Raw genomic sequence first — 19259 nt, forward strand, 5'->3', positions numbered from 1 at the left:
GGCATATAGCCACTAAGTGCCTGGCTTGTACTTCAGTACTCAAAACTGTTTTTTCAGACAGGCTTTGTGTGTAGGTACCACTTAGAAGGCAGCGTGCACAGAGTGCCTTGACTAGCAAAATATTGTATTGCATATGGTATTCAGAAGGCAAAAAGAAAGAAGAGATAGTTTGACTTTGTTCTAAACATAGAAAGCTTTTTGCATTGTCAGTGCATCATATTCTTCATAGGGTGGAGAATATCGCACTGAAAGGCCTCCTCTGTGTCTGGGGAGAAAACACCAGGAAATGCATTGTGACAAGCTTTTTATATAAATAAATTTCAATCTAGTTCATGTCCTAAAATCTTACGTCTCATCCATTTTCAGTAGCCAAGAGAGGAACAGATCTTCAACTTCTGCATAAGGATAGCTCAGGAATACTTTTGTAATCACGAACTTTTAAATAGCAGTAAGGACATACTCTTTGGTTTGGGGTCTCACAGAACTTTCACAAGTGCTGTAGTAGTTGTGGAGTCAGTGATGGGACAGGATTCTTTTTAGTAATTTATTTTTCCATGGTGTTTTAAAGTGTTTCTTACTGGCATTGTACTTCAACTTGAGGAATCAGTCAGGATTTCATCATGGCTTGACTGAATAATTTTTCTGTGCTTTTCTGTTTATCTTTTATGTGGTCATAGTGTACGAACCCATTTTGGAAGTGATGATCTGATTGCTTTCCACAAGTAGCAAATGCTATTTGGCATAGGGAGAAAAGATGCTTCAAGAAAAGTCTTAATCTTAGTTCTTGTATCTTTAGTAGGTAAAAAACATGTCTTCTCCCCTGCCTCAACCTACAGTTGTGTAGCCAAAATAGAGAGGGGTTTTGTCTTGATGTCTACTGAGCAATAACTTCAATGGAATGGTGTAGGACAAATCTCAGAGTTGCATTGTGCTGACTTGCTGGTGTTGTCCTTGGGATGTTTTATTTATTTTTTAAATCTCTTAATTCTTTTATTGCTTATTGAATTTTTAAAAGACTTTGTTCTGTAAGCAGACAGAGCAGGACATGTCAATATTTGCCTGTGACCGCATCCTGCAAAAGAATGACTAGTTAGTCCTGTGGAGACTTCTCTTTCTTAAGATGAGCTCAGCATTTTTTAATAACTCATACACTGAGTTAAAGCTTTGTGATTTGATTGAGGGGGGGTGGGAGGAAGGAACCAAAACACCAAACACGTGAATGAACTGAAAATATGAAAATATCTAAGCAAATAGCAATTAAAACTTGGACAATAATTCTCAGTCATGAGGTATTGTCGGTGCTGTTTTCAGATGTGCAGAGAGAAAAGCTCTCAATTGTTCTTAAGTCAACTTGTAACTCAATCCACGTTTGTAGAGCTTGACAACAAAAGGCTTTTTGTTCACAGTTTGTATTCATCTAGGACATGCCAATTATTGAGGATAAATAGAACATAATGTATGAGCAGGCAACTATAACATGTTGCTCAATTCAGTGAGTTACCAGAAATCCATTATGCATATTAAAATAGTTGGAATTGCAGGTAGAAAGTACTCATTGGGGAACTTTGGATTTCTGCTCAAATGAGCATGATGTAATTACTTTGAAGAAGCCCACACTGCTGTATTTGATGTGGCAGTAAGAGGCGCAACCAGCGTACAGCTCTTGGAATATTAGTTGCAATCATCTGATTGAGGCAAAGCCAGTGGGTGCTTGACAAAGGAAGCAACAATCCCTCTTACTCCTGCTGTTCACAAATAAAGCATGCTTTGAAAAAGCAAAATGTTCTCCCTAATGTTTTGTTCAGTTCCATCAAGCATTGTTATCTGTGTATTGTTTGACCGTATGTGATTTAAACATCAACTGGGACTGACTTTCCCTGCCAGGCCATTCAGCAACACGTAGTTTCTTACTGTTGGTGTGATACTCGTGCCTCCTGTGCTCTTTACAAGAATCAGCATGCTTTTTGTAGGATGTTACCCTAATCATGATGAATGAGCAGGAACACATATGAACCTGTAGAAAGTTTGGCATATTCAACTTTAATGGTATTTTTCTTTTCATTGCACAGTGGGAACAAAAGCCTGGTAAGCAGGGACTGACCTGAAACAACAGAAAGAAATAACATTGGATAAAGCACTCTTCCCCGCCCCCTCTGCCCTTAACACTAAATCATGTTAACTCTGTGAGTTATGTTCTTGATTGACACAGATGTGTCCAAAGGCAAAGGTGTGATGGCTCCCAAACTATATGAAATGCATTTAAGAGGTGGGTGTGACTTGATAAGAGAGCACATCATTTTAAGTTTTTATCTTGGGAATTGTTTGTGGAGTATGGGACAGAAGCTTTGAGGTAGAGACTTCTTTGCATTTGAGAGATGTGTAAACTGACTTCCTTATAGAAAGATGTGCATGTGGGGAAAGCACTGAAAAAGGGTTGACAAAAAAATTAATTTCATTTTAAATGCTATGTTCTTGCACTGGACATGGTTTTATACTTCTGTTATATTAAGTCTGTGTTCCTTTTCTGTCCTTTTTCAGGTAGCGGTGCTACAGCAGTTGTACAGGCAGCGCTATGCAAACCCAGGCAAGAACGTGTAGCAATAAAGAGGATCAACTTAGAAAAATGCCAAACCAGTATGGATGAGTTACTTGTAAGTAAATCAAAGGGAGAAATGTCTAGAGGGAGATGCTCCTCTGTTTTCATTTCAGTTTTTGCTTGGTCGGAGTGAGGGCAAAATTTTGTAGAGGATAATAGAAAAGGACCAGAAAATAACCTGAAAGAGGTGTGCCCTTTCTCTAAAATAAATTGTACTTATGTATGTTTTCTAACGCCACAAAAACAAGTACAAATTTGAATTGTTTGGGATAAACCAACTGTTGGGAACTGTGGGAAAAACCTTTCCCCTTGCATTCTGGAGATCTGATTTTCAAGATATTACTGTCTGGTTATCTCTTGTTCCTTAACACTGAGAAAGATATTTTTTTCCTTTGGTTAAACAATGATCAAAAATGTGGAGGTAAAATTTAGAAGGGTTTCTTAATGTCTAAAGCACCAAAAGTGGAAAAATGTAGTTGATGGATTATTTCATACTGTCTTCTGTGGGGAAAACTAAAAATGGCTACACTACCAGCTACACAAGGGAACTCTTGTTACAGCTAATAACACACGTTTATCCAACAGGCCATAACAAACCATTTGAGGAATGCTATTTGTTTGGGTCACTGATCAGAGGAGGGAGGTACCTATAAGATGCCCTTTGTAAAAGGGACTAAAAGAGTTCTTCCTCCGCACTGGTTATGGTAATCCAAAGTCACAAAACTTGTTTAAAAAGCAAACAGGCACTGTTGCTTTCTATTGCTCCTGGTCAGGTGCTTACAAGATAATTGCTTATTTTATGTATAGGCAGCATAACAAGAACTGAAGGACAGAACCATTCTAAAAGTGAGAACACTTTCTTCTGTTCCACAGGTTATACTACTGCCTAGAGACTGTGGGCTTTTTCTAATGCAGAAATTCCTGCCTCTGAAGGAAATGATCTCCTCAGCAGGGAATTGCCAGTGCAAAAGATATCTTGAATTTGATACAGAGGGTATGGTCCATCCAGTTTTCTTCAGATAAAATGGCTTGTTTGCAGTGGAGGACCCAAAATGCTCTTCCCCTGGTGATCGATGGCATTTGCCTTCAGTTTATGCAACAGTTTGTATGGGATGTTGTTGTGTTCTTAAAGAAGACTGGGGTAGTGAGAACACTTCTCTAAAACTAAAAATACTAATTAATATATTTTAAATGGTCAAACATTCATCTTATTCATCAGAATTTGAACTAATAATGGGAATTAAGAAATAAAATCACAACAGATTAAAAAACCCACAAACTACAAAACGGCCCAAACTCTGCAAGAGATGCCCAGATTGTGCAGACAGATGACTACAGTTACTTACCAGATTGTATATAGTTACCTTGGCAAGTACTTGATTGTCCTTACTGTTGAGATGCCTTCACTGTCTGATACATGAGGCAATAGCTTTTGAATTTCTGGTCCCATATTGCTTTCCTTTGGTACAGACAACTGTCCATACCATCTTTTTTTTTTTTTTTTTTTTTTTTTTAAACATAAGTTAGTTTCTGCTTTTCTGTGCTAAGATTTTTTCTTTTATTTGTGTATCTGTTTTGAGCTTAACATAAATTCAGCCTTCCTCAATTCCTGGTTAGAAGGTTAGGGAAAAAAGGCTTTATGACTTCTTTTATACTTCTATATATTTCTGCACACATGTGCACGCCTAAACATACAAAATTATTTTTTCAGTGAAAGTATACTTATTCTGACTCAGTTGTAATAAAGACTTAAAAATTGCTTTTAAAAGAAAGATGCTATTCTGGAGAAGGAAACCATTTGCCTTCACAACTCTTGTTACACCTGTGCTAACATTTTTGTTTCCCTTGATATTTATAATGTTCTGTTTTGTTGTTAACATTTTTGAGTCTGCTCAATTTTCAAATACTTGCTCTGATCAGTTTCTGTTAGTATGGGGATACTTTAAAACTGCCATCTGAACATGCTGTTTTGGAAAAATCCTGCTGATAAGTTTCTATGGATGGTGTGCAAAGGCCTCCTTCACATTCTCAGCTATGTGGCCTTCAGCAAAGTAGAAATTGCAGCAAGCTTGATGTCCACATAAACAGACTTAAGATTTGGGCCCGTGTCAATTAAAATAGAAAAGCAGTGGGGGAGGGGTTTAAATAATACTAACGTTACACACAAACTGCCCAACTCCTGAAATTCAATACTTGGTTTCCTGCAGCATCCTGTGCTCTCACTATTGTGTGCTAAACGTAACTTAACCTCAGAAGCCAAGGAAGAAGTTCCTGTCCTTAGTATTGTTCTGACAGAATATATTCTCCCATCCCTTTAGCTTGTCTTAAAAAAAAAACAAAAAAAAAAAAACACAAGCACCCCCCTAAAAAACAAACAAACACAAAAAAACCTGCCAAACAATAAAAATAAAACAACAAAAAAAGCCCTCTGTAGAATGGCTTACTCTCTGCACTCTAGGAAAGATGAGAGTCTGGATAGCATGAAAATGCTATTTTGTACTGCTTGTATGTTCATTATAGCAGTGAGCCTGCTGTGTGTTGTGTACTGGCTTTTAGATAGTAGCTAAGCTGTGCATGTCATGAAGGGTAGCTTCTGAATCCATTACAAGGCTTAGCTGTTACAGTGGAGTACTGTCAGATCAATATGGAACTTGCGAAGCTGTTCAATAAAAGTGAAATGAAGCCTTCTACCTAAAGGCCCTGACAGAGCCGTTTCCAGGTAACTGTCTCTTTCACCAAGAAATTTGAGTACATTTTTCTAGAATGTTTGAAGTTCTGGTCTGATAGTCCTTTGAGGTAGGCTGTGTGGAGGAGCCCCTCACACAGTATGTCCAGTTCCTCAAAGTGTCCCACATGTCTGTGTCCCTCAGGAAACACCCACAGAATGGTCACCTGCCACCTTACTTGGAGCTGAACCCAGGTCCTGTGAATGCTGCAGCTTAGCACTGAAAGTAGTTGTCTTGCAGTTGCTTATTGCTGCGTCACCCACCTGCCCTTAGGCTGACATATTTTTGTGCAGCTGATCAGTGAAACTGGATCAGAAATAACCTGGCTGAAAATAAGTTAGCTTTTAACCTGGACATGTTTGCTGATGCAGTTCACACACACCACAGGGTAGGGAGAAGCACAGAAGCAGGGGGATAAGGGCAAGACTTGAAATTTTAAATGCCACTATGGCTTTGGTGCTGCCAAATGTCTAAAGTGATGTGAATATGAAGAGAGCTCCTGAGCATTCACCTGGACGCTATGCTACAAATTCTTCCTTAGACTGTATATTTTAATTAAGTGTTTCTTACCTGTGTGTCATGGGCCTCAGCCAAATAAGTGAAGTTTATGGAGGCTTACTGCATGGGATAAGGGCTATTCAGAATTAAACATCAGAAATTAACATTTTCCCTATTAAAAGTTATTCCCTTATTTTTCATGGGGTGATTTCTACTTTGTTTTGTAAAGACTTGTTTGGAAGAAATCACCAAAGCTGAGACACAAGGTACCTTTGGCCATGGTTACTGTGATAGCTCAGTTTTTGCCACCAGTTGTTGCAGACAGCCAAAACATTTGAAGCATTTTTGGGTTAAATTGGGAAGCTTATTTCAGATGATTATTTATACTCCTGCAGTTTTCATGCATTAATAAAACAGTTAAGACCTGTTTTCGTCCAGTAGTGGCAAGCAGACTTCATGAGCAACCATTATATTACCAGCATAGGAAAGCAATAAGCCAGTAGAAGGTATGAAATAGTCATGGGAATGGGAGAGTTAAGGTAAGAATTTGGTATGCATAGTTGAATTAAGAACCTGAGGCAGAGACAATGATTTGGCTTTGCTTTAAGATCTACTGGGAAAGGAAAATGTGCCCCGCATAGATTTCTTCTCTTTTGTTTGCTGCCTATTGAATCCCAGAAAACAAACAAAAATTCACCCAAAACACGGTGTTGTAATTTGCTCAGTTAGGCTCATTGCGTGGTTATACAGACATTCATCTTTCTGTGGTTCAGGGCTGAGAAGTTATCTGGGGAGGAGGACTTGACAACATTACTAGCTGAAATGCATGGTAGACTACAGCCTGACTTAATTGCCAACAGGCATGAGATTAAATCAGGTTTTAATAGCATAATTAACATTTTATTGTAAAGAGATTGTGATCTTGAACACTGCCTTCCCTTCCTCCCCCCGAAGTCTATAAAATTGTCGCTGAAATGAGGCTGAAAGTTGAAAACTGCCTCTGTGGTAGCTGTAATCCACCTAATTGGGACTGCCATAGTGCCTGCCTTGAGTGAGTACTGGTGAATCGGTGTAGCATGGGTCCACCAGAAAGCAGTGGCTTTTCAGGGATGGATTGGCTCCTGGAATGGCTCTCCCTCCAGGAGCACATCTGGTGTCAGGGATGGTTCACGGCTGTGTGGCCAGAGGCAGAAAGGGAGAAGGAGGTAGGGCTGTTGGAGCTTAAGCTGCTGTGATGCCAAACACTCAAATACAAAGGAGGTTTAAAGGCATTGGGGTTTGGCAGAACAACAAGAACAGCCAGAAAGGTGTAACAGAACAGTTAATTGAAAGATTAACTAGAGAAGGGCTCTCTACTTGAAAAGAAGAGACAAGGTTGTCATTCTTGATGTGTACAGCTGTGTTGTAGATTGTCTTACTTGGTAATGCTGCATCATCGTGCATCTGTTGGTGATTGTGTGCTCCTTTGCTCAATTGTTTCCTCAGGCTTTCAGTTAGTAACATTGCTTTTTCCTATTCTGCTGCTGTTTGCTTACGTGACTGTGGTCCATCTGTCCATCTCACAGTAAATAGAGCCAGTGTAGATGTGTATTTTGTCCTACCACTTCCTTCCTTCTTTCCCTCCTGCTCCCATTGTATTTTCATATCCCTTTTGAACAGGAAAGGCAATAGGTTTTAATCTCTCCTTGTGTTCTGCTGTCCAGTCTATTCCCACACCTTCAGCTCTTGGAGTGGCTTATTCTTCACTGCTCATTCTGGGACTTTAAACATAATTTCTCAGCTGATATCAGAAGAAAACTGATGCAGTTATGCCTGTATCTCCTGGCCAAGCATCCTTCATGTTCTTTGCAATAATGTATTGTCTTGAATGTAGATCTATAGGTAAAATTGAAACGTTTTCATGCCTTGATGCATATTCTTTGCATATTTCAGCTTTGTTACAGTATTTCACTTTGGAATTAAACTTTCACTTTACACAAGCAGAACTGATAGCTGGCCATGTTACGTTGGACTTTGTATTTCTTACAGAAAGAAATTCAAGCAATGAGTCAATGCAATCACCCCAATGTGGTGACCTATTACACATCTTTTGTGGTGAAGGATGAGCTTTGGCTGGTTATGAAGCTGTTAAGTGGGGGTAAGTTACTGGTTTTACTTGTTTAGCTGCAAGTAAATTGCATGAATTTTCTAATGTGTGGTCTGTGAGTTAATTGACCTAAACCAAATAAGGAGAAGGCAAGAGAGACGTTATAGGATGAATCTTGAGGACCTAGACATGCTAAATGTTATAACAGCAATGTACAAGCTTAAAAAGTCTACATCTCTATATTGATAATACATACTAGGAATTACTGAAATAAATTATGTTAATCTAATTGCTGTTATTTTTTATTCTAAATCACTATGTTAAAGTTCGCTAAGGCTGTGTAGGGGAAATTAATGATGAGAATTAAGTGATACCTGTCAATGTGGCCTTTTTTTGAGTTACAAATCCCTTCTATTTTTGTAAAGATTTTTTATTTGGTATTTCTCATTTCTTATCCAAGGAATATTCTTCCCTAGGACAGGTCTTATAAATATCACATCCTTTTTGTTGCTTAAGCTAACTGAGCACCCTGTACAGCTATTCTGGTGATAGTTGATGGTACAAAAATGGTATGTGGTTCTGGAAGAAGAAAAGGATTAAATTGAATAGGCTTCTGGCTTAGGCAAGTGAGGCCCTGATGTACTGTGAAGTATTGAAAAATACTTGAACAGGAAGAAGATACTTCAATTAAATTCCTTGAGATTAGTAGTAACTGAAGTTCAGTGTCAAACCGCAAGTCGCTAGGAATGTAGTCATCATTTGTGTGCAAAGAATATCTCCTAGTCTTGCAGCTGCATGTTTACATCATAAACTCCTGAACTATAATTTAAGGTGGGTAATAAAAACATGTTTGGTGTGCTTGTTGTCTAAATCTGGATTAGTCTTGAATTTTTAGTTTACCAAGCGGGTCTTCCTAATGGATCATTGTTATGGTATGCTTGATAAAATCCATTCCTTTGTTTCTCATTTGAACAAGGTAATAGTTTGCTTTATTCTGAGAGCTCATTAGCTGAAGATATAAATTGCAGTAACAAGGGAAGAATGATGAAATAACTTTCAAGAATACAATATGATAATGCTGTATATATTTTTTTCTTTTTTCTTCCTTCCCTGGATCTATAATATAGGTTCAATGCTTGATATAATAAAGTATATTGTCAATAGAGGTGAGCACAAAAATGGTGTCCTTGAAGAACCCATAATAGCAACCATTCTTAAAGAAGTTTTGGAAGGTTTAGACTATCTACACAGGAATGGACAAATTCACAGGTAGGAGCATGTATACAGTGAAAAGCATTTTCTAAGTTGCATGTGTAGGGTGTTGATACTGGTCAGCTGCAGTTGCTTTGTTAAGCAAATTGTATTGCCTATTTCATGTACTGTAAATGTGATCAGTAATTTTTAAATCAGATTGCTCAGGCAGATGCTGTAATCTTCACTGTGGTTTATCACTTTGTACTTGTTTAGTCTTTATTCTGTCTGTCCCTTTTATAGCCAAGATAGGCCTGTGCTGCACTAAGTCTGCCAAAACTGTGGTCTATACTTCTGTAACTGCTGGTACTCCTGATATTTAATCTGACTTTAGTTTGCAATGTGGTCTGTGGCTTATACATGTATTTGTGTTTGTATTGCACAGTAAACACATTATCTTAGGCACTTGGGCACTGCTGCATAAATATGGAATGTATTTCTTCCTGATAATTAGTAGTGTCTAATACAATTCTACAGATGTCTCTACATGACTATACATAAAGCCAGGTCTGATATTATGGATCTGCATCTTGATGTATACATATCTAAGTGATTATTATGTTCTGTATGTTCTCTATGCTAGCTACCTTGGTATAAATTGTGTAGACCCCCCAGTGTGGTCTATACATACCTGTTGTAGTGATCAGGAGGTTGCTTCCACTGTTTGGAAATTGGAAGTGCTGTACTTTGACCTCCCTAATTAATTTTACTGAGGTGAATTTGCCTTTTAAGAAAGATGCCAAGAAGGGGCTCTGTTTCTAGCATTGGTCTTTATGACAGAGTGTTATCACAAAAAATTCAGTGTAGACAGAACTGATAATGGCGGTGGCAGGGATATAACACAGTAATGGCTTTTTCTGTGTACTACTAACGTCTCATCTTAGAAATGAGCTGCCTTTGATGTAAATCAAGAATTGTTTCCTCATTTTGCAGAGAGAAAATTGAGATAAATGGAGAAATAAAGAACAGTTAACTTGACTTCTGGTCTGGAATTCCAAAGATCTAACACAAAACTTAATTTGTAGTCTTTTATTACACTGATACGGCTGCAGATGGAACATTCATTAGCTTTTAGGGATAACAGGACCCTTTCAGGTCAGATTTGGGAATTCCCCTTGTATCTTTTTAAAGGAGCTTAAGGATAAAGCTTCTTATTACACATAAGATTTCTCCTCCTTATAATACCTAATTTATAAACTGTAATACCACAGATGTCCTGTTCAAAAGAATACAATGTGCATTCCTTTTCTCTATGTATGTTGCAGGTGAAAGCTGCGGTTTGGGGAACACTGTATTAAGCAGTATTTTCCTGTTGGAAATGTTTCAAAAATGAGGGGATTTTGTTTTGTTGTTTTAGTGTGCTCTCCTTTATGTATAAGGAAGCAGGTTATGTTAGTTTTCAACAACAAAGTGTTAATTTCTTTCAGTAAATCCTGGAAAGGTTTGCTGAAATTGTTAATATTTCTGGCATTTTCTGTATGAAAGATTTATCTATCTTCTGCATTAAGAATGGGATGTACATTTCTATTTTAAAAAGTATTTTTTAAATGTTATCTATGAGTAGTGTGTTACATGGATAGGTAGTTGACATTTAAGTGCGCGTATTTTTGACAGATTCAGTTTCAAGTAACTTTTAATCCAAGTACACTATAAAAACACGGTTGCTATTTCAGAGCTTTAATAACTTGATTGGGTAGAAATCTGCACTATATTTACCATTTGATCTCTCAGGAGATCAAAGAAGACAACTTTTTTCACTTTTTGTATTAGTGGTGCATTTCAATGTGAGAAAGTGTTAACTCTTGCTATAAAGCTCTGAAGCCATTTGTGAAGTTACATCTATAAAAGGAGGTAAAACAGTTGGACCTAAATATTTATTCTAAAAATGTATCCTTGAATTCTACTCAACTTATGCCAAGGCCAATTTGTGTGGCTGTACACAAAGATAAAGCTTGAGTTTATTCTGCACTATGTTTTATTGTAATACTTCAATTCCTCTTTCTGCCTTTTAAATTGTCAAATACCATCTTGTGAAACTACGTAATATGAAGATGTGCTTTTTTTTCTTCATAAAATGTAAGTTAATGTATTTTCTACATCTTACATAAAAGTAACTTCTTATTTGTATGTTACAGAGATTTGAAGGCTGGCAACATTCTTCTGGGTGAAGATGGCTCTGTACAAATAGCAGGTAATGGCAGTGATTTAAAAAAAAAAAAAAAAAGTAATGGCTAAATAAAAGAACAAGGAATATGAGGCTTGCTGAAGGACAATAGATATGAGTTTTCCTATTGGCTTTTAGCTGGAGAGTTGTAGCTGTAGGTGGTCCAGTTTTAGGATGTTTGGTTAATGATACATGACTTTAAAATTTACTCAGTATTTTTGTGTCCAAAGGCTGATATTCTTCCTTGTAACATGCTTTTGCCTTGACAAAGTAAAATCTCCTTTCATCTTTGAAGAATAGGTACCTGATTTGTAACGTGGATTTTACCTTCTGGCTTCTTATTTGCAAAAAGTACATTTAGGTCTTCCCCTTGTGACTGCTCGTTATTCTGCACCCCAAGTTTCTCTTATTAAAGAGAGTTGACTTTTATGAGTTGACTTCACTTCTACTGTATGAAACCTTTGCTTTGTTACTGGTAGTTCAAGTGGTTATAACTTTTTTTTTTTTTTTTCCTATTCCCCAGATTTTGGTGTTAGTGCTTTTTTAGCTACGGGAGGCGATGTGACTCGTAACAAAGTAAGGAAAACATTTGTTGGTACTCCATGTTGGATGGCCCCTGAAGTGATGGAGCAGGTATTACAAACGTTTAAAAATAAAAATAAAATATTTAATTTTTATAACTTGAGAAATCACCACCTTGTTTTTTCTTGCTCTATTCCAGGTGCGAGGTTATGACTTCAAGGCTGATATGTGGAGTTTTGGGATAACAGCCATTGAGTTAGCAACAGGAGCAGCACCTTATCACAAATATCCTCCTATGAAAGTAACTGTCACTTTATATTAGTGCCAAAGGGTTCTAGAAATCAGTTTGTTCTGTCTTTAAACTTCCTTGGTTATTGCATTTTTTTTTTTTTTCTATTGACAAATGGCTACAGGTAGAGCAACTTTGTGGATGCTGAATGTGGGTGGTGGTGGTGGTGGTGATGGTGTGTAGGCAGCTGTGTGAGAGCATTGATGTGCAAGGCACAGACCTATGAAACTGGGCTTTTGGGCCTTTCTTACTAGCATTTAAGATGGGTTGCTTCATTCACTTTTGAGGAAATAAAAAGAATAAACACGACACTTCTGTTGAAGGTAGAAAAGTATGTAGTACATTCTTTGTGATTTCATCTGTCTTTCTGATCATGTTTTTATGTCTATTGGCTTTTCAAATAGGGTGATGTAGAGGTTTTCTGAAAAAGTGTCTCCTCAATTTGGACATTTTTAAAGTGATTTAACACTTAAGAAGTGTTAAGACTTTACTATATCCCTCTTGAGAGAGAATAGCGCTGGGTCACTAATTCTGATAAAATAATGGAAGTAACTGAGAGTTTTCTGGAAATGAGTTTTGTGCCTCCTCTTGAAGAAGAGTGTAGCCTATTAGGGAAGCGTACTGGGAGAAAAAAAAAAAAAGCTGGGAGAAAGGGGGGAAGCTTGTGGCTGATGTTTATTTTTCCTAGAGTAATTAAAAAATTTAAAAGTTCACAACTAGGAAGATACACCATCCTATATAGTGTTAAGATGCTTAAATTTATAGCAACTGTTGTACACAGTAGTATTTCTGAAAAGGTGTAGAATGGTGTCTAACATAGCTGATAAAGGAATAATTGTTTTTTTTATTATTTTTATAACATCCTAGAAAAATATATTTCATTATTCAGGCATGAGATCTGCATTTATGTCTGAAATACTGTAAATGTTGCAGTGTTTCACCACAGTGTTTTGTATTTTTTTGATCTGTGCAGTAGAAATGTCAATTGCAGCAACCTTGCTTACTATTCCTCTTTTTCTGTTTCACTCGTATGTGTTCACATTATTCTCACAAGTCCACACTGCAAGGATGCAACACCTGGGCCCAACATTTTAAGTATTCTGACCACTTGTTCTCATCTATTTAGGGAATTTTAAAGTGGTGTATATATCCTTTATTTTTAATGTATTTTTTATCAGTTATACCATTCGTTGTTCTGAGGATTGCATAGAAATGCTGTTGTGATGGTCAGCACTACTTTGTTTTAGTAGTAAATCAAGATGTCTAAATATCTGAAGAATATTTATTCTTTTAATTTTTGCATGTTTTGAATTGGTTTTGCTTACAGTACCTTTTTCTGGGTTTTACTGTAGGTGTTAATGCTGACATTGCAAAATGATCCTCCTACTTTAGAGACAGGCGTAGAGGACAAAGAGATGATGAAAAAGTATGGCAAATCCTTTAGAAAATTGATTTCATTATGCCTTCAAAAAGATCCTTCCAAAAGGTAAGTCATTATTGCCACACACTGTGGAATTACATTTTTTAAATGTACAGACTGTTTAGGGTTCCAATATTTAAACAACATCTTTAAACATATGATTTGAGTTTTGTAATACTAACCTTCAGTATCTTCATATGGGGAGAAGAAATTGTCTCTGAATTGCCACTTACGCTTTATTCTATCTTTTTAACCTAATTTGATTATATTTAAATTCGCTGTTCTCATCAAACAAAATTCCTTGCTCTATATCTTAATTTCTCATTGGAGGCAAGATATAAATTTTTGTTTTCCGTAATCTAACAAGACTGTTCAAGTTGATCGAACAGAGCTATTGGTACCCAAACATTATGACCTCTTGGCCTTTACAATAATAAAAAAAAAAAAAATCTTGAGCTTTTTATTGTTTTTTAACTTTAATATCTCCAGAGAAAATTACTTATTAAGAGATATTTTTGTAATTTGAAGTGGAATGCTCTGAGCTTGTTCAGAGATTCTTGTATTACTGTAGGCGATTATCTTTGTGTTTTGATTCTTCTTGCTGTATTTTTTGAATGGGGTAGGCAAGACGATGAAAATGTTAAACATTTATTTCAGAATTATTGCTGAAGTTTCCGGTTCCCAGAGCAATTCATTTATTTATTCTTTATTCGTTTTTATGCAGACCAAGTTTTGTAGGTGTCTTGCTGAAGAGGTGGAGGAGGCACATTCTAATTCACATTATTTCCTGAGGGTGTTCAATATAGCACTTTTCTAAAACATTCACAGCTGACATTTCTGGGGGAAAAAAAAAGATTATGGTCTGAAAGAGCCATTCTGATTGAGTAGTGTGATTAGGTCTATTACGGTATGTTCTTCATTTGCTGATGTTCCACTAGCATTAAGTCCAAGGTATGAAGCAAGTCAAATTTCAAGGATAACAGCAATACTGGAAGTAACACTAGACATATATAATTAAGAAAAAAAAATAACTGCATGTTAAGATATTTATTCTTGAAATCCTTCAAATTCTGCTGTGACTGAAAGGTCATTTCAGATTCCTCAGTTTCTTCCAGTTGGTGGTCTTAGTATCAAGTCCTAATTCTTTAAGCTTAGCACTGCAATTTGCTGGCTGCTTATGGATCAGAATGAAACGTTGTTCTGGCAAATCAAGTATAACCTTTGTCCAGAGAAGTGGATGCTCCCTCTTTGGAAGTGTTCAAGGTCATAAGCAACCTGATCTTGTGGAAGGTATCCCCTGCCCATGCCAGTGGGTTTGGAACTAGATGAACGTTAAAGGTCCCTTCCAACCCAAACCATTCTATGATTCTCTTCTCTGAAGTTTCTTTTAAGTGTCCTATGTTCAGCAATTTTCAGGGAAAGATTAAATGAATAGGAAAACAGAAATATAAAATTAAAATGGGTTTCCTCCTCTCCTTGAATATACAATGCTAAGAGTTACCTGATACCAGTGTTGAAACAGTAGTGTTCTAACACATACAGTATTTTCATGCTCTAGATTGATCTGAACTGAACAACTAGCCCAGCATATAGGTGATGAGATCTACATGCCAGTTACTCTTAACTTGATAGAGAGTGTCCTTATATTGTAGGGTTATTGGTACATTTTATTTCTTCACAGTTGGAAGTTAGTTTTGCATTAGAGATACTTCTGTAGTCATTGTGTAGCAGACTGCTTTTTCTGGCAAATTCTGTGACTGGCATTGCACTGTTGTCTCTCAGGCCATGATGTTTTTCTTTTGGGCTTCTGTATATGAGTATTTCTCTCCTCAGTGAAAAGTATGTAGGTTACAATCCTCGGCTGTAATTCACTCCTAAGTGTGTGTGGCTAACAGGCCAAGAAAGCACTTTCAGACCTGTTCAGAAGTGTCTGGTATAAATAATGGTGGAGCAATGAACACTAGTTTGGATAAGACTTTACCAAGAATCTGGCTCTTAAATGTGCATATCCCTGTTGAGAGAGAATAGTGCTGGGTCACAAAGATTTGTTTTAAAGTTTAAAGTTGATTTGAGATTGAACTTGAAAACTCAATGCAGAAACTGATTTTTAAAAGGTTCCCCTGCCGTTTTGCCCTTCCAAGGTTTGTGTGAATTACAGCTAAGATTGGTGGTTTTCACAGTATCACCACTAAGAACTCCATTATTTTAGACTCTGGTGCTTTGGAGTGGGAGAAAAATAAGTGCTCTGTGGAACTACTGTCTTATGTCTAAATTGAAAGCTTTTTGTTGATGACAGGAGTAGTTTCATTATTTCTAGCAGGAGCGAGCTGGGATACATTCCTGTTTTTCTTCACTTCCTCTTCAGATGTGTCCTCAGAGAAATTAACTAGTTCAGACTTTTTGTTCTTTTATTTTTCCATATGGAAACTCTCCACTGTCTTATCAAATCTAAGCTGTATCCACTCTATTGCTGTAATTCAAATGAAAAACCACAGCAGATGTTGCTTCTGTTCATTTGGAAATTATGAATCTCGGAGATTCCAGCTCCCCTAGATTTAGCCATATTGAAATCAGCATTGGGTAGGGGCCTCAGTTCCTAATAGAAAGAATTGAAACAAAACAACACCTGAAGGATTTTATTTCATCCCAAGAGATGCTTCTCTTTCTCTCCAGAGTCTGCTTCAGTACCACAATGTGGCTTTGTTTGGATGTGTAGCTTTATATCCCTGAAGCTAGGGGGACAAATCCCTTTATTGGAATCATTTCAGTAGCTGTAAGATTATGAAAATCTGTTGGAAACTTCAAAAATATAAACTTGAAGGTGATTGGAAGAAATAGACTTGAACAGAACTGCAAGTAAGCGTGAAATATGTAGGTTTTGACCTTACAGCTATTGAATTGGTATTTGTTTAGTTGGGTGAAGCTCCTCGTGGTTCTTTGGTTTTTGCATCAAATTAATAGTGTCAGTATTGTTTCTTGTGAATACCTGCTTGCATCACTGAAGAAAGAAGGCAATTAGGAAATATGATGTTACTGTTTGGAAAATGGAATTAACCTTTAATTGCTGTGGAGGAAAGTTTAGTTGCATTCATGGAGTCACTTGGGGAAGCATGTTTTACTTTACTTTTTCTTTTTTGTCCTTTTGTATTAAGGGTAAAATATATTTGCATTGAAAGAAAGAAAAATGTATGACTTAGTGATTTTTTGTGTGGTGGTGTTTTTTTTTTTTTTCTTTGCCATAGGGAAACATTTTTTTCATGTGTGGTAAGTATGTATGAGTTAATTCAGTAGTTATTGCCATTCATTTCCCCATTCATACAGTACTAATTCAAAAGTATTAGAGACGTACCATTTAACTAACGTCCTGTACTGTATTCACTGAGAGGGGTCTTTGTTTTCTGTTCTAATTTATTATTGATCTTTCAGGCCCACAGCAGCAGAACTTTTAAAATGCAAATTTTTCCAGAAAGCCAAGGTAAAATGTTTAACCCTACAAGTAAATTTTGCTCTGCCTTAAAATCTACATGATTTTTCTTCTTCCCTTGTATTGATTTTTAACTTATGAAATGTTGGTTTTGCAGAATAGAGAATATCTGATTGAAAAGCTTCTCACTAGAACACCTAATATAGCACAAAGAGCAAAAAAGGTGAGTGTATTCACCTCTTTCTTGACTTGTATGCAAGGAAAGGCGGGGACTGTTTAATTCCCTTAAATTTTAATTGACTTGACTGAGCTGTTCTCTTATGCACTCCTTTATAGCCTTCTCAAGGTAGCCTTTGGGCATTTTGACTTTGTTGCTGGCCTTGTCAAAATGATGCATGGTACATATCATTGTATGTGATATGATTATTTTTCCCCAGTCCCTTTCGGAAACTTATAGGTGAAATGGTTGTGCAAATGAAAAGTGGCAGATCTGCATGCATATACATGTAGGTTCATCAGCTGCATAACTAACTTGTATCTCTGATTATCTAAGGAAAAGCTAAAGGTACTGAAGTAGTAATTACTGACGACTAGCTCATTCTCTGGGTTATTTTAAACATTGAATATTTTAAATGTGTAGAAGTCAGGGTCAAACTCTACAAGAGGGCTCCTGAGTTACTTGGACCTATAAAGCCTTATTCCAAAATGTATGGAGTTAAACCATTAGCTTATTTATTATTAACAATATTATTGATATTATTAATGAATAGTAATTATTAATTATTATATTGAACTAATTATTATTAGTTATCCCACTACTATGGCATATGCTGATGTTTCTGTGGTATCTTTGGCACTTGTTTAAAGGAGTTTACCAGGTGAGGTGCAGCAGAACTAAAAAATTCTTAACAGGTAAATATTTTAAAACTTAAATAATGAAGCAAGCTACTGTTCATAAGAGCTACTAGACAGGAATGAATGTAGACTCCTGCTTTGTAGTCTGTGAGAAGTTAAACTTAATTCCAAACAAACTCACGATATAGGTTCAGTATGAGAAAGCTGCTCAGATTGCTAAACCTCTGCAGGTATCACGACAAAGTGCTCAGTCTAACTTTCTCAAAGTCATCTTTCTCAGAAGATGTTTGAAGGAGGGTGTTTCCAGGAAAGAACTGTTGCAGCCTTGCGTGACACACCAGTTCCAGGGTTATTGGACATCTGTAGGACTATTCTTATGTGTTCTTAGCAGTGAACTGAACTGATGCTTGTAACATTTTGTTGTCTTTGTGAATGTTTCATGTAATTGTTTCTATAGCTGGTGTTCTGTGATAGGAAGAGGCTGTCAGTGGGTTCAGTATAGTATGAGTTCTTTCTAATTCTTTTCTTAGGTAGAAGCAATTTGGGAAATCAGTGGCAATGGTTGGACTTTGAGAGGCTGGAAAACAAAGCTGGAAAGAGAGGGCTTCTTGTAGTGTAGGGGTAGTAGTAGCTTGTTGAGCGGTGCGCTATCTGCAAAATGCAAAGTTCAGCTGTTTGGCCATGTGGTGGCAGCAATGCTCACATAAAAATTGCCCTAACTGGAGAGAGAAAAATAAGTAGAGAGAGAGCATTTTTTCATTTTCCTTCTTGGGCATTGTAGGAGTAATTTAGGCATGCTCTAGTACTAACTCTGTTTCCAACAGAGCATGGACGTCAAAGAATTTCTCTCAGTTGAGTCCTCAGGTCAGCTATAGGAGCTGCATGTTAACTCATATATACCCATGTACATATACTGATTTTTTTAAGTTAGCATCTGGAATTGCAAAATGAATTCATAGTAGCTTCCCTTGTGCCATCAGCAACAGCTTGTTGAATGTTTTTTTGTACAACTCTTCTTAATTTGGAGGAGGAGTGATTCTTAATAAGTAAAAGCTGAATGATGCTAGAGTAATAAATTATAGGTCTTTCAATTGCAGCATAAAATAAAAAAAAAGGTTTTAGCTTGTGAAAATACTAAATTATTTACATTTTACAATATTAAAATTCATTAGGAATTTAAAATTTAATTCACTTACAACTTTGCATGTAGCTGCTGTTTTAAGATACTATAAAATATAAATGTATTTTAATATTAAAACTGTGTGGTTTTTTTTTTGTTTGTTTGTTTGTTTTTTAAATAAAAAAGCTTTAAGCAGAGTTCGGTTGCTCAAACATTCATGTAACATATAAAATGTCTAAGAGGTCACCCTTGGAAAGAACAACCCTTGTAATGGAAAAAAGAATGTCTCTGGGTAAGAGATAGGAAGG

General features: G+C 36.6%; 1 protein-coding gene across 2 annotated transcripts in view; it reads left to right on the forward strand.

Moving 5' to 3' along the window:
- STK39 (serine/threonine kinase 39) overlaps positions 1–19259 on the forward strand; it is an 89124-nt gene that overhangs the window by 13229 nt on the left and 56636 nt on the right. For both annotated transcript variants that reach the window (XM_082763046.1, XM_082763047.1), the window contains exons 2-10: positions 2539–2651; positions 7849–7957; positions 9034–9175; positions 11293–11348; positions 11845–11954; positions 12043–12144; positions 13485–13618; positions 16979–17027; positions 17134–17199. In XM_082763046.1, coding sequence (XP_082619172.1) covers positions 2539–2651; positions 7849–7957; positions 9034–9175; positions 11293–11348; positions 11845–11954; positions 12043–12144; positions 13485–13618; positions 16979–17027; positions 17134–17199 — 881 coding nt within the window. The remainder of the gene's footprint in view (positions 1–2538; positions 2652–7848; positions 7958–9033; positions 9176–11292; positions 11349–11844; positions 11955–12042; positions 12145–13484; positions 13619–16978; positions 17028–17133; positions 17200–19259) is intronic.

Source organism: Aythya marila, assembly GCF_965140915.1.
Source record: "Aythya marila genome assembly, chromosome: 6".
In the NCBI taxonomy this organism is placed as follows: Eukaryota; Metazoa; Chordata; class Aves; order Anseriformes; family Anatidae; genus Aythya; species Aythya marila.